The 12,749-nt window shown below is 39.9% G+C and overlaps 3 protein-coding genes across 6 annotated transcripts; all 3 read right to left on the bottom strand.

Moving 5' to 3' along the window:
• Window positions 1–140: 140 nt before the first annotated feature.
• Window positions 141–7,320, bottom strand: rbm5 (RNA binding motif protein 5). Of its 4 annotated transcripts, none has more exons than XM_011613938.2 (25): window positions 7,163–7,320; window positions 6,886–6,927; window positions 6,101–6,275; window positions 5,855–6,013; window positions 5,700–5,769; window positions 5,256–5,329; window positions 4,553–4,636; window positions 4,241–4,301; window positions 3,867–3,935; window positions 3,606–3,766; window positions 3,404–3,501; window positions 3,074–3,161; window positions 2,933–3,001; window positions 2,714–2,780; window positions 2,537–2,637; window positions 2,331–2,457; window positions 2,164–2,252; window positions 1,896–2,072; window positions 1,642–1,782; window positions 1,471–1,557; window positions 1,212–1,394; window positions 1,053–1,127; window positions 860–960; window positions 650–779; window positions 141–566 (listed from the first exon to the last, which is right to left on the bottom strand). In XM_011613938.2, exons 2-25 carry the CDS (start codon window positions 6,900–6,902, stop codon window positions 441–443), a joined length of 2,529 nt encoding a protein of 842 aa, XP_011612240.1. In that variant the 5' UTR covers window positions 6,903–6,927; window positions 7,163–7,320; the 3' UTR covers window positions 141–440. The 4 variants fall into 4 exon arrangements, with proteins under 4 accessions (XP_011612240.1, XP_029682044.1, XP_011612241.1 ...); XM_029826184.1 differs by having other exon boundaries at window positions 3,867–3,932; XM_011613939.2 differs by having other exon boundaries at window positions 5,855–6,010.
• Window positions 7,321–8,120: 800 nt separating this feature from the next.
• brk1 (BRICK1 subunit of SCAR/WAVE actin nucleating complex) lies at window positions 8,121–9,396 on the bottom strand. The gene is made up of 3 exons (XM_003973322.3): window positions 9,217–9,396; window positions 8,655–8,737; window positions 8,121–8,570 (listed from the first exon to the last, which is right to left on the bottom strand). The coding sequence occupies exons 1-3, from the start codon at window positions 9,332–9,334 to the stop codon at window positions 8,544–8,546; spliced, it is 228 nt and encodes a 75-aa protein (XP_003973371.1). The 5' UTR covers window positions 9,335–9,396; the 3' UTR covers window positions 8,121–8,543.
• A 432-nt stretch (window positions 9,397–9,828) lies between these two features.
• Window positions 9,829–11,239, bottom strand: LOC101080072 (glutathione peroxidase 2-like). Its single transcript, XM_011613937.2, has 2 exons — window positions 10,898–11,239; window positions 9,829–10,479 (listed from the first exon to the last, which is right to left on the bottom strand). The coding sequence occupies exons 1-2, from the start codon at window positions 11,120–11,122 to the stop codon at window positions 10,129–10,131; spliced, it is 576 nt and encodes a 191-aa protein (XP_011612239.2). The 5' UTR covers window positions 11,123–11,239; the 3' UTR covers window positions 9,829–10,128.
• Between the last annotated feature and the right edge of the window lie 1,510 nt (window positions 11,240–12,749).

The following is a 12,749-nucleotide window of genomic DNA, read 5'->3' as shown; positions in this document are numbered from 1 at the left end:
TGCTGAAGTCATGAGTGGATGGCTGCTACACTGCTCTTGGGCAACAACTGAAGTTCTCTATGAGAAATGTCCTTTTGATAAAACAACGTAAATCTGTTGTGTGAGTGTGGACGAATAATTGCAGTTGTAAGAACAGGACAATCATTTATCATGGTATTTATTGCCTGTACAAACAGAAGACTTGTATAAACTGTACATAATCAACATGCCGAGACAAAAACTGAAGAACAAACAAAGGTTAGAGAATTAAAGTAAGTAAATATGTAAATTTGCTATGTACAAGTTATAAATAATATTCAAGTAAATAATATTTACTTGACACACCTAAACAGCTCAGACGGCATTGCATCTTAAAACAGAACATCTCTGACATCCATCTAGCTGTTAATATTGCTGAAAATGCACTGGAGAAAACAAGTGTAGATAACGGGAAGGTAGCCTCATTCCAACTCGGTGAAACGGGCAAACATAGCTTTACGGACTGCGTCCTTGTACGTGTCTGACGCAGAGAGAGTGTAGTTGGTGCCTTTAGTGCCCAGTCCAGCTCCTTTTGTCCTCAACTGGGCCTGATGAGGAAAATCAAGAACTTTAGAACAGTTTGTTGTGAGGCTGGAGATGGAAAAAACCCTCGAAAAAGTCGCCTCAATACCTCAATTGGTGCCGTGATGCCCTGCTGGTTGCGCCCTAGACCTTTACCCTCCTTCCAGCCCATGGCCTGCAGCATTTTGTTCCCAATGTTATCACTGTTGAGACCATCTTTAGTTGGCTGTTCGTAGTTACTGTAAAGAAAGAGCAACATTAATACAGTTTAAAACACACAAAAACAGTAAATCGGAGTGTGAAAGAACAGGTTACACACATCACAGGGGTTGGTTGGCTGAACTTCTTCTTCTTGGGTGCAGGTGGTTCAGGAATGCCGTACTTTTCCCTCCTTTCAGCTGCCCGGTCTCTGTATTTCATCTTCTCATCAGAAGAAGAAAGAAAAAGTGTTTTTGTTCATGTACCTAAAGGCAACATTTCTATCAAAGCAGGGGGGTAATGCTGGTCTGTACTTCTGTTTCTTTTCTTTCCAACTCTTCCAGCTCTGCTTCACTCATTTTGGATCGTCTGAGAACCTCCAGGTTTTTCTAGAAAAAAAACATTTGATTTACCATCTGTGTTTTTATCTAAAAAGTGAGGTCTTCAGGTCTGACAACGCAGTGATGCATCACCTTGTGAAGGTCAGAAAGCTGTTGATGTCTAATTAGAGCCTCTTTATTGGGGAACTGCCTCCGACAGAGCAGGCAGGCCATCTTACTCCAGTCTGTATACTTTTGCTGGCCATCGCCTCCATCAAAGTCTGCCACGCCCTCCTCGGGATCGCTGTCTCCACTATAGGCAGCTACAAGCCCACACTAGGCACAGCAGTAATAAACAAGTTTAAATATTAGGAAACAGACAGAGGGTCTGGGAAAAATTTGTTGAACACACCTTTGAAGAGGTAGCCGAGCTGGTTGTTGGTTCTTCCTCAGGGCACTTTGGCATTTCTGGCATGAGTCTGTCTAAACCTCCCGATTGCTGAATAAAACAATTGCGATATTAATGTTCTGTTTACATACTTTGCATTGGAAGAACATGAACCGATGACGTGTTCGGGCTCACCTTCTTTTCAAACAGTGTGAAGCCAGCATCTGCTGCCGCCGCCTCCCTCCTCTCTTCTTGGCTGATGGGCTGAAAGCTGCTTTTGAAGTTCTCTTTCTGCTTGTTAAGTGTTTTAGCCCAGCGCTCCATATCTTTGGCAATCTAAAGGACATTAAATGCAAATGTGAACATCTATAACTTTGTATGATTATTAAAGGCTACAATAAAGACAATGAGCTACGTTTTATCAGCTTGGAGAATGAATCTAATGATACCTGCTGAGCTGTCTTGCTTTTGGGCTTTTCTTTTTTCTCCTTGGGTTCTTTGGTCTCTTTGCCACTTGCCGTTGCATTATCATTCGAACCAGCATTAATTTCCGCGGGAGCTGGGACATATGTTTGCTTCTCGCTGTCCCAGTACATATACTGCTGGGTCTGAGGATTGTAGTAATACTGATAACGCAAAAACAAACGTGCACAATTAAAACACAGTCGAGACCGGTGGGAAAACCAAAACAAAAATTGAAATGAGTGCAATACATACGTGGCTGCTGGGGTCATAGTAGAGACCACTTTGAGAATCATAATAATATCCAGAGGACTCATCATATTGGTAATTGGCTGTATCAGGAACTGTCAATGATATTAAAGAGCACAAACGTATTAGTACAGTTTACACTGAGCAGGCTTAATAACGCACAAAGCACGTACGATTATTGGTAGGAGCCGCCTGTCCTGGGGGAGCGGTCACAGCTGCAGCAGGCACGGATGCAGCCTCAGGGCCAGGAACTGGTCTTGCTTGCGTCTTTGGCTCCAATTGCTGCGCCAGTGGCAATGCCTGTAACCAATGCACAACTATGAGACTGGCACAGCTAATGTTTGACAAATTAAATTCTTAGGTTGTGGATGACTATTACCGGCACAGCAGGCTGAACAATTAAATGTGGTTGGTAAACTTGTGCAGTTTGTGAGATAACAACTCCGGTTGCAGTTGGAACAATCTTCACACCCGGGGCAGCTAAAATTCAAATAAAAGAGGCTTAATCATTTGTTCCATATGAAAGTAATGCTAAACCCTTTTGAATGTTTAATACCTCCCAGAATCCCATTTCCCTGAGATGTGCTGGCAACTGCTCCTTGCTGATAAAATGGCGGGAATTCCTATTGGAGTAAAAATAAGGCCAAAACAATCACCATGGGGCTGCAAAACCAGTTTAGCGACTAGTCACTGCAGAACAGCCATGTTACACACACCCTTGAGAATCCAGTGCAGATAATGACCATTTCACCAAGTGCTTGGCTTGTGTACTAACCTGTGTCATGGAAGGATAGCCATCTGGCATGTAGTTGTACTCCGACATTCCGTCTGAGCTCTGTTGAGGCTGGAATGTTGAACAATGGGTTATCAGATGGTTGCAATGGTGAGTGATCATTTTTAGAGAGAATAAACCTACTTGAGTTGAGGACCACTGAGCAGCAGCAATGGCTGTGCTGGCCACAGAAAAGGCACTGACACGATTCCCGTCAGGAAGCAAAAGGTCCCTAAATAAAGGATAAATCCCCCAAATTATTACACAACTGACATTTTTAAATCAATAACTTCCATTTTAAAAACTATATAAGATGTACCAAAGCTTTAAGACAAAGGGTGATGTCATAAATATGAAAATCATTGTAGAGTTCTAGAAACATGTTATTTAGCTTCAAAACAAAGATGTATCTCATTGATTTACACCCAAACCTGGAAATATTACAAAAGAAAAATATACAGCAGAAAGACTCACTTTCTTGCACTCTTTGCATAGTCTACCCCAATAGTTTTTCCATCCAGCTTAAGAGGGGGTTGCAATCCTTGTAAAATTGTCAGTAACTGGGAGGCCTCCTGTTAAGAGTCAAACATTTTGGTATCAAGTGCTGTGCCAAACTACTGTCAAACAGAATAATAAAGTTATGAAGAAAATAATAATAATATAAATAATGCTTTACCAGAGGAGAAGAAAGCTGAACAAAGGCAAATCCTCTGTTCTGGCCTGTCTGCTTGTCCTTGATAAGGCGAATGTTGTTAGATGTAAGGTTAGCATATGGTGCCAAGGCTGACATGATGGCCTCCACAGTGGTCAGAGGAGCTATGTTTCTTAGGATGATGGCTGCACACAAGATATGTAAAGAAATGTAGAAAGATCCCATTTTGGGTCAAATAAAGAGTTGCATTATACTTGAAAAAAAAAACAAAAAAAACCGGCTTACTGTCTCCACAGAACTCTCCACTGGGTTGGGTTTCAGAGGCTCCAGCATGATTACTGGATTCACCCTCTGCTGAAAAAATAAGAAGAGAATTAACCCATCCTACAGAAATGCTTCACCCAATTCAGTGGAAAGTACATGAAATGTTGAGTGTAAACACTATTGCAATATGAGCCAGCCTTCGCAGAAGGAAATCTTTTTTCAGTCTGCAAATTGAACATATATTGGTTCTGTTCCAAGATCTCAAATTTCCTAATCGTGGACTTAGCATCTCTGGCAGCAACACAAATAGCACCGTGTTGCCCCCAGCTCCGTTGACTCACAACTGCCTGGATGATGTTTGCAGTCAGTGGCCATTTATTGATTTAACTACTTACCAGCTTTGGCTGCTCCACACCTGAAGCACTTCAGCCTCCTCCGGAAATTGTACAGGCCACACTGAAAGTAACCGTTCAAATTATACTTATTATAAGCCCTGAACAGTGCTGGCTCAATAAACCTATGATGCAGCACAGCATACTTACCTGATATAACCTAACCAGATCAACTATTCCCAATGTAGGTGTACCATATACTAATACGCATAGATCTACAGATAATCCAAGTTATAGTCCTGTATGTGTGCAGTATTGTGCTACTGCGTTTGTCAGACATGGTGATCATGATACCAAGAGAGATCATTAACTCACGGTGTTGCAGAGCCAGTCTTCATACTTGTTCCTGGAGTTGCTGTAGTGCATATCCACGATTTTGCCTTGGATCGTCAGGCATTTCTGAAAAAGGAATTCTAAAATCAATCAAGTATTCTTGGCAAATGTTGAACTCATCATCAGAGTAAGTTGTGTTGGCAGGAAGTGAAGGGGAAGGGGGGCTCCCAACAGATAGCCTTTCATGTTAAAGACAAGACAGGAACATGGTGTGTATGTAGGCATGGTGTATGTAGGGTTGTTTAAGTGTTTGGGACCCGAGTGTCCAGGCTAAGCTGGAACAGCGTGTACAAATGTGCCCTAACAGCCTCAACAGAAACTTGGCTCAAAAAGAGAGGGTGGTTTGGAGAGAGAAAAAAAAAAAGATCCAGCAGAGGGCAAGCTAACACTTCTAAGCTTTCATTCAACCCTAAGGTTACTTATATTTCCATATTTTATCATCAAGGTAACGATGATGTGCTCATTACCTTAACTGGAGAAACCTCCTATTGCTAATTATATCTGAGCTACCACTGCAAGTCCTTAAAGCAGTTAGATGTTACTACGATGAACATGGTAACCTCTTTCAAGACACAAAACATTTTCAAAGAAAAATCTCTACAGTTTCCACAGATCTTTGGTTGCCATTTCAGTTAATTTTCCAGATCCCCAAGATTAAAACTAGACTTGGCGATTGTGAAGCAACCTGATTGGTCTCCATCCATCGGGTAGCATCTTGCAAGTGATAAAAGTCCACGAAGGCGAAACCACGGCTTATACCTAGAGACAGCATTCAAATATAGACGGGAGGTGTGTTAGTTAAGAGTCCATGGGCAAATTATTCAAACTCTTCCACAAACTGCTTCATGACCCAAGCCCTGTTTGGTATATTAGGCCGCTCCTTAACACACTTAACAACAAAGTGTGTATGCCTATAGAATATAGAGTTTTATGGTTGATTTTTACTTACCTTTCATAAAATCCACAATCGACTGAAATTATAAGTCTTGAATCAACATTATAAAACCTTCGAAGAAACTCGAGAATCTGTTTTAAGTTGCTATGGAAAATGGGTCTGAATGGAAGCAGATTGGCCCTAGGTCAAAGACTAGAGGGAGGATAAGGGTTCTTCACACTCGGGGGGTCTCACCTGTTTTCTTTTTCATCAGCCTGACATCTGCTGGCTGTGGCCCCTCTAGCTGGTCAATGGCAAAACGGATCTGAGGAAATAAATCACATGCCAAATATGAATAAATGTATTTATAAATTGAACTTAACCCATAAGACAAAGACTCAAAAGCTCACATCATCTTCTATGGCATGAGGCGGCAGACCCCAGAGCATGATGGTCTTGCTCTTCTTCTCCTCTCCAGATTCCCTTCTGTAATCCTGCTCTGAGTAGTCACCATCAGAGTGGTATCCATCTTCAGATCGGTCGCTGTTCCGTCGTTTTCTTTCTCTCTGCTTAAAAATATACAGTAATTATTCAGGGCAATATACTGTATGTATATGTCTAAAACTACCAACAACAATGGAAACTGAAGTAACTACCTCAGGACTGTCTCTTGAGCCCCTACGCTCTTCAGAACGGTCACCACGGCGCTCATCGTTGCATCGGCGCATGTTGTTATCACGGTCTTGTTCCCGGTCTCGTCTGTCACGCCATTCAGGATCATCACGGGGCTGGTCAGAGCCATACCTCCCGCTACGCTCTGTACGACTAATCCTATTAAAAATGACATGCAACGTCACAGCAATACATCAAAACACTATTATTATTACACATATTATTGAGCACCAAAAAGATTTTAGAGTTGTAACACCTCATTTGCCATAAATTGGTCAGTGTTATTATCTACCCCTGACACACATCTTCCCTTAAACCCAAATGAATACTACAATGTGCAGATCCCTTATGTTCCCTAGGAACACAAGCAACTTGTCCAATAAGACCTTATATAACAAAAGTTTTTCCCAGTATAAACGGATGGTTTCGTAACATTTAAAACTCCACATGACTATGTAGACCGAACAAGTATTAATAAACAATGTAAGATAATTGAGATCCTTTTTGATTCTTTATGTGGTTCAAGCGTCAATTTAAAGCAACCACATACGTTTCTTAAATAGGAATTGAATCAACTTTGATTTTTAAAAAATTGAAATTAACGCAACTTGCATTACTAAATGCTCGGAATAACAATGATATTGAAAAACAATACATATAAAATCAACTTTCAAAAGATATTTATCACAAAAATCTATATTTACAACAGGGGCGCTACTACAATTGACCTCACCGACGATGGTGGCGAGCTTCAGTCAACGTTACTCACCGTTTATCGGCTCCCATTTCTTCCTTCGCAGCACTCAAATGCCTGACCAAAGCAAAGAATAATGTTTAAACCTAACAACTACGTGAGGTTCAACGATTGACATACAAATAAATAAAACAAGAATCTACACGTTTTAGATATCAAAAATAATTAAGCGGTCCATAATATGGAGTCGCTTTTACGTAGGTAAGCCGTGCTAGAAAAAAAAAAAAGCCCAAATTTCTTAGATATGATCTTTAAAGATTGCTTTGATCCAATTTCTGAACGTACAACCTACCTTTGTAGCTGCACTGGACAGTTGTTTTGCTTAGTAGCTTTTACAAACGATGTTTAACAAAATATATTCGACAAAATTCATATCACGTCCAAGGACTTCCACAGCTACACAGCAGCAGCTTCTCTGTCCCAGGGTGCAATGCGGAACGCCCAGTGCATTGTGGGTAGATGATATTTTCCAACCCTCAAATTTGTCTGCCAGGAAAGAATTCGTCTATTGTTGTCGATCATAACTTGAAGTGGAAATAATGTGCGATAACTAACTATTGACTTGACATGCAAGTCAACTATATATATTTCCTCCTTATTCCCAAAATGTGATTATCTGCTAAACAAACGGACGTTGCATTAATGCTATTTGTACCTCCTGGGAGAAGAAACTCTGGGTTTTCTGGAGGCAAATTAATCCGCCATTTTAGTCAATAAACTGTTGAAAACTTTTGATATTTTAATTCCAAGAATAGTGACTGTACACCGTCAAATATGTGGTAAATCCTCTAGACTTTAATTATAGCGCACTTATTACGGATTCTCTCATTTGCAATAATGGCGAGGAGTGAAGATAATTATTTGGAAAAAATGTAATAAATGAACGAATAAAGGAACATATCACATTTCGAAAACCAACATTCGTTCTTACTTTCTGTTTCTATATTTATATTGTATAGCTTGTCTTGTACTGCCTTAATTGATGACTTTAGCAAATGCATGCTAATGACACTTATCATTTTGCAATTCAATGCAAAATTGCATAGGATAATTAAGATGTACTTTATTCAGCCCAGTAGGGAAATTAGCACTGCAAAGTATAAGATTAAGATGGACTTTAGGTTATAATAGGTTATTGCAACTGTTACCAAAACTGTTTTTTGATGATTTTGCTAATGTAATATTTATCCATCCTATCAATACTTGACTAATTTCCAAACTGATATAAATAAGAATTTCAATTTGACATGTTACGATAACATATAACTTGTTTATTATTACAGTAGTTGAATCATGAAACATCAGCAGAAGGGTCACTGTACAAGGATGGTTAGAGAGGACAAATACGTTATTACAAAGATGTTGCTGTAATGACGCTGGATACAACACTTGTGGTCGACAGGTTGCGTGATTCTAAATCTAATATATAACTTAACAATATCTTAATAAACAATAATGGGTTCAGTTAATTTGTGATATTGATCCTGTAAGTCATTGGCATCCAAGGTTGAACCATAACATTTATACAAATACATGAAATCAAAACACAAAATCCAGATATATAATATAAAAATGGTCCACTTGGTCCAGAAATGGAGGGTGGAATCCATCACAATTAGGTCAAATGAAGATGAGGATGGGCTGGTAACACAGGGATGTACAGGGCGTTCATTCTAGGTCAATGTCTCTCCTTTTGTCACCTGTAATGAAAATACATTGTTGCACGTTGGTTATTCAAATATTATAGAAAAGAAGATCTTTGCAACACAATGTAAAGCACTTACTCTGGCCTCTATATATTCAATTCTTCTCTCCAAAGCTGTCAGCTTCTCATTGAGCGTAGCCAAACGGGATCGACACGACATATCTAAGTAACCAAGAGAGAGCATTCAGACCTTAACATTCATTGCAGAAATATCGTCTATCACAAAAACGTTCATTCCATCAGTCAGATAATGACGTTGCTATAATTTTTATCTGTGAAACGGCATCTAATTTATGTGGGCTTGTGCTAATGCTAACGCACTAGCTGTGGAAAAAGTTTGCGTTAACTGTGAACGACTTGTAGGCAGTAAGGGTGTAAAACCTCGAATATAGATGTATCTTTGACAAAGCGTGCCTTTTAAGTACATCTGATGGCAGAGTAGCGTTACACTCACATTGATACTAAACAGTGACAAGCTGACGGCTAATGATAAAGCTAAACGCTAACTGGGAGTGGCAACTCGAAGCATCCATATCAGGCAACAAGAGTGCTAGCGGAACTAGCCAACATGCTACGGCACGGAATAGCCAGATTTTCCACTGTACCCTGCGTGTCTGTTTAAGATCCTATTAAATTCTTACCGAATGAATTTAGAAAGTCGGCGATTTTTTTAATGCTGCTGGTAATTACTTCTATATACTCTCGATTCGCCCAATCCTGGTGAATTTCCCTTTGCACTGGATCTTCCTGACCAGCCATGTTGGAAATGGCAGCTCGCTGCTGGTGCTGTTGCGTTCACTGCAACCAGGAAGACGGTGGAAAACTGCCCGTCGTTCCTAAATAGGACATTTCGAGTAACTTATAATATAACATTTGTTGAACCAATTCCCCGTCAAGCTAAAAATCTGCAGTAAAATTAGCTTAAAAATGTAAAGGTAGTTTTGCACAAAACCCCAATTATGTGTTTCTAGATGTAAATAGTAAAACATAAAAAAAAAAAAACATTAATTAAATCCAAATATCAAACTTGAGGAACTGAAATTAGATTTTCCCCAGTTCATTAAAAAGAAAAGTTGGTGTACATCGTTTAATTTTTAATTTCTCATAAGAGTGACATGGTTTGCAGCCTGGAAGTGCAAAAAAATAAATAAGAAAAATGGGCAAACTCTTTTATATAATGGTCAGGTCTTCTATTTATTTTTTTTCCCCATTGAACCATGTATTCATGCAATGCAAACAAATGACAGTGATGCACTCTTTAACACTGAGTGTTTATTTAAGTTTGTGAGGGAACATATTTGTGATATGAGTTATACACAGAGGTAACGTCAGTCTTTTACATATTTATCAGAATCTCCCCTTACAAAAGGTTTCAAGGAGTGTCTTCATTCAGTAATCAGGCTGAACCTCCCCAGTGTAACGGACTGGAAATATCACAAACATACATGTGCTGCAAGTTAGTTGGAAAACATGATAAAATACCCCACCAAGATGTTCGCTGATTAACTAATCTGGTTGTGACTGATAATAAAGACGGTCAACCAGGGTCAACCTTACTTGACCCTCTTTAGCAGCTCTTGAATGTCTGCCTCAATGTCGATGGTGAGGAAACTTCGGCTGTAGCGTTTGTAGGGCTCGCCGTCGGGACCAATGAGGAACTTCTCAAAGTTCCAGGAGACATCGTTCCTGTTGACGGGACTCCACATGATAAACTTTGGGTCAGCCATGAGAGCCATGGAATTATCAGAGGGGAATGGGAGTTTTTCCTTCAAATAGACAAACAAGGGGTGGGCATTCTTTCCATTTACGTCCACCTTCTCAAGAAGCTGGAACTTTGGTTCGAAACCACCTCCAGGACGGACATACTTGAGTGAATTAAGGATTTCATCATTCTTGCAGTTCTCCTGTTATGTAAAAAGAGTATAAATTACATATTGCATCATCCCCTTGCAAAATGCTGAACCATAAACCTAAGCATGCAGGAAGCATGGCAGACGCTTCCACATGAGATGGTATACTAAAAACGGGTAGTATGTATCAAGATATTCATGAAGACATCAAAAATATTGTCTCATAACATCATATGTGCACCGTTTTGAAAAAAATCTCGCAATTAGGGTATATTTTTTAAAGTAGATTCTATTGAAATTCACACTCTCTAACCCGGTTGGATGGATAATTGCAAAGTCATGTTGTGTCACGTTGCTTAAATTACACTCGATATAGCGATCAGGGTTTTTTGTTTTTGTCTTTAAACTCTTACTGTCTTGACAGACACTACAATTAAGAAATGTTTGAGGTCCTGCTTAACACATTTCTCACCTGATGTCCAAACTGATTGCAGGGGACACCCAGGATAACGAGGCCCTTGGCGGCGTAGCGGCCGTGGAGCTCGTTCATCTGGGTGTAATCCCTGGCTGTTGTTCCTCAGAGTGACGCCACATTCTCAATGAGAACCACTTTCCCTCTCAGCGCAGAGAAGCTCAGAACTTCACCCGACAGCAGTTTGGCTGTCAGCTCGTAGAACTTTTTCACACTACCAGCCATGGCTAACAATTCTTAACAAATGACGTAAAAAATAGACTTATGGAAAAAAGTTTCCTCCAGCGGCCCAATATCATAGGGACAACCCTCACTTCCTCCAGGGGCGGGGTCAGAAGTGACCGTTGTTTCTTCAAAGCGTTCCCAACTCCTCAGTAAGGAAGGTTCCTATTGGCTGTGCCAAAAGTCACGAGAAGCCACGAAATTGCGTCATCAGGATCATCATGATTTGCTTTAGATTTAGGTGTTCTTGTTATGATAAAGGAATAATGTCGAGGGATAGACAAAAACAAAACCTTTAATATCTTTGGCACTGCAAATACACTTTCTGCTCATGCTTGATTGTTTGCTATTACAATAGGTATCACTTCTCAAAATGGCTTAATTAAATCAACAATAAAAAAAATACTGGTAATAAAAATAGATAGCAACAGTAGTATCCATCTCATACCCTGATCAATGATTCAAAGCAATGTTTGAAAATAAGCATTTTCAAATTTGTTAATTGTTAAGGAATAATGCATACATGCCTTCATTTTGTTTTAATTAAAATGATTAAAAGTAAAATTGATCCAGGACAAGATCATTTGTCACAGTTGATGGTACTTCCTGCCCTCTGACCCCTCTTCCTTCTTCAGGGGAGTCTCCTCCAGCTCACTTTGTCTGTCCATCCCCTGCAGAGCCTTGGCCTCCCTGATCATTGAGGTCATAGAGCGCTTTCTTGTCTTTTATCTCACTCTCCACCAGCTGCTTTTTGAAGAGCTCTTTCAGGTTTCTTTTTCTTTTAATGTCATCTGCAGCTTCTCCTCCAGATTCTGACATTTGTGGTTGCTCTTCTGGAGTTCAGCGTTCTTTGACGGTCAGGAGATACAAAATGTCGCAGAAAGCTTTGGTCCTCATTTGCCTTTTCTTGGTCAGTCTTTGGACCTCCTGGTCATTCTGTTTGAGGAGCTCTTTCAGCGGACTCACTTCTTTGCACCACTTGTCTTCTGAACTCTGGCGATTAAGAGAAGCTTTTGTTTTCTGCCAGTCCTCCTCTGTGTTGAGGCGTTGCTGAAGAGAATCTTCTCTCTTTTGAAGATGCTCTCTTGCCCCATCGTACTGATTTTTGAGATGACAACAGGAGGTTACAGCTTCTTCATATTTTATCTTTAAGAGAGCCAGCTGGTCTTGGAGAGCTTTTATAGGTGGACTTCCTTGGCTCATTTTCTGCAGTTCAAACTCTAATCTGCTGTTTTTATTTTCACTGAAGATGAGTTTCTTCTGAGTGTATCTCTCTCCCCCTGAAGCTGGATCGCATCCTTCCTCTAGTGATCTTTCAGGTCCTTGTCTCTTGTCCCCTGTTCATAATTTCTCTGCCACCTCTTTATATTCCCCGTGGCTCTGCTAGACATCTGTAAAGTAAAATATGTCTTTTAATATGAGAGAGAAGCAAATGTGTGTTTCCTATGCCAAATCTTTAATATAATAATACAAATCTAATTGTCAAATATAATGTTGCATTGACATAATTAATATTCCTTCCTAGATGGAAAATATTTAGAAGAACCAGGACAGAAGGCCATTTATCCCTGCAAATCCTGAACCTTTACAAGAACATCTTAACTAAGTCCTGAGCATAAAGAGTCTGAAT

Source organism: Takifugu rubripes, chromosome 19 (assembly GCF_901000725.2).
Source record: "Takifugu rubripes chromosome 19, fTakRub1.2, whole genome shotgun sequence".
Lineage (NCBI taxonomy): Eukaryota > Metazoa > Chordata > Actinopteri > Tetraodontiformes > Tetraodontidae > Takifugu > Takifugu rubripes.
This window is presented reverse-complemented; position numbering and strand designations above follow the sequence as displayed.

Coding starts and splice junctions, on each gene's coding strand:
- brk1 (XM_003973322.3), bottom strand. CDS start 9,334: ATGGCTGGTCAGGAAGATCCAGTGCAAAGGGAAATTCACCAGGATTGG. Junction 8,738..9,216: donor CGACTTTCTAAATTCATTCG/GTAAGAATTTAA, acceptor TTGGTTACTTAG/ATATGTCGTGTCGATCCCGT. Junction 8,571..8,654: donor TTGAATATATAGAGGCCAGA/GTAAGTGCTTTA, acceptor TTTTCATTACAG/GTGACAAAAGGAGAGACATT.
- rbm5 (XM_011613938.2), bottom strand. Junction 3,936..4,240: donor GTGTGGAGCAGCCAAAGCTG/GTAAGTAGTTAA, acceptor TTATTTTTTCAG/CAGAGGGTGAATCCAGTAAT. Junction 3,502..3,605: donor TTCAGCTTTCTTCTCCTCTG/GTAAAGCATTAT, acceptor GACTCTTAACAG/GAGGCCTCCCAGTTACTGAC.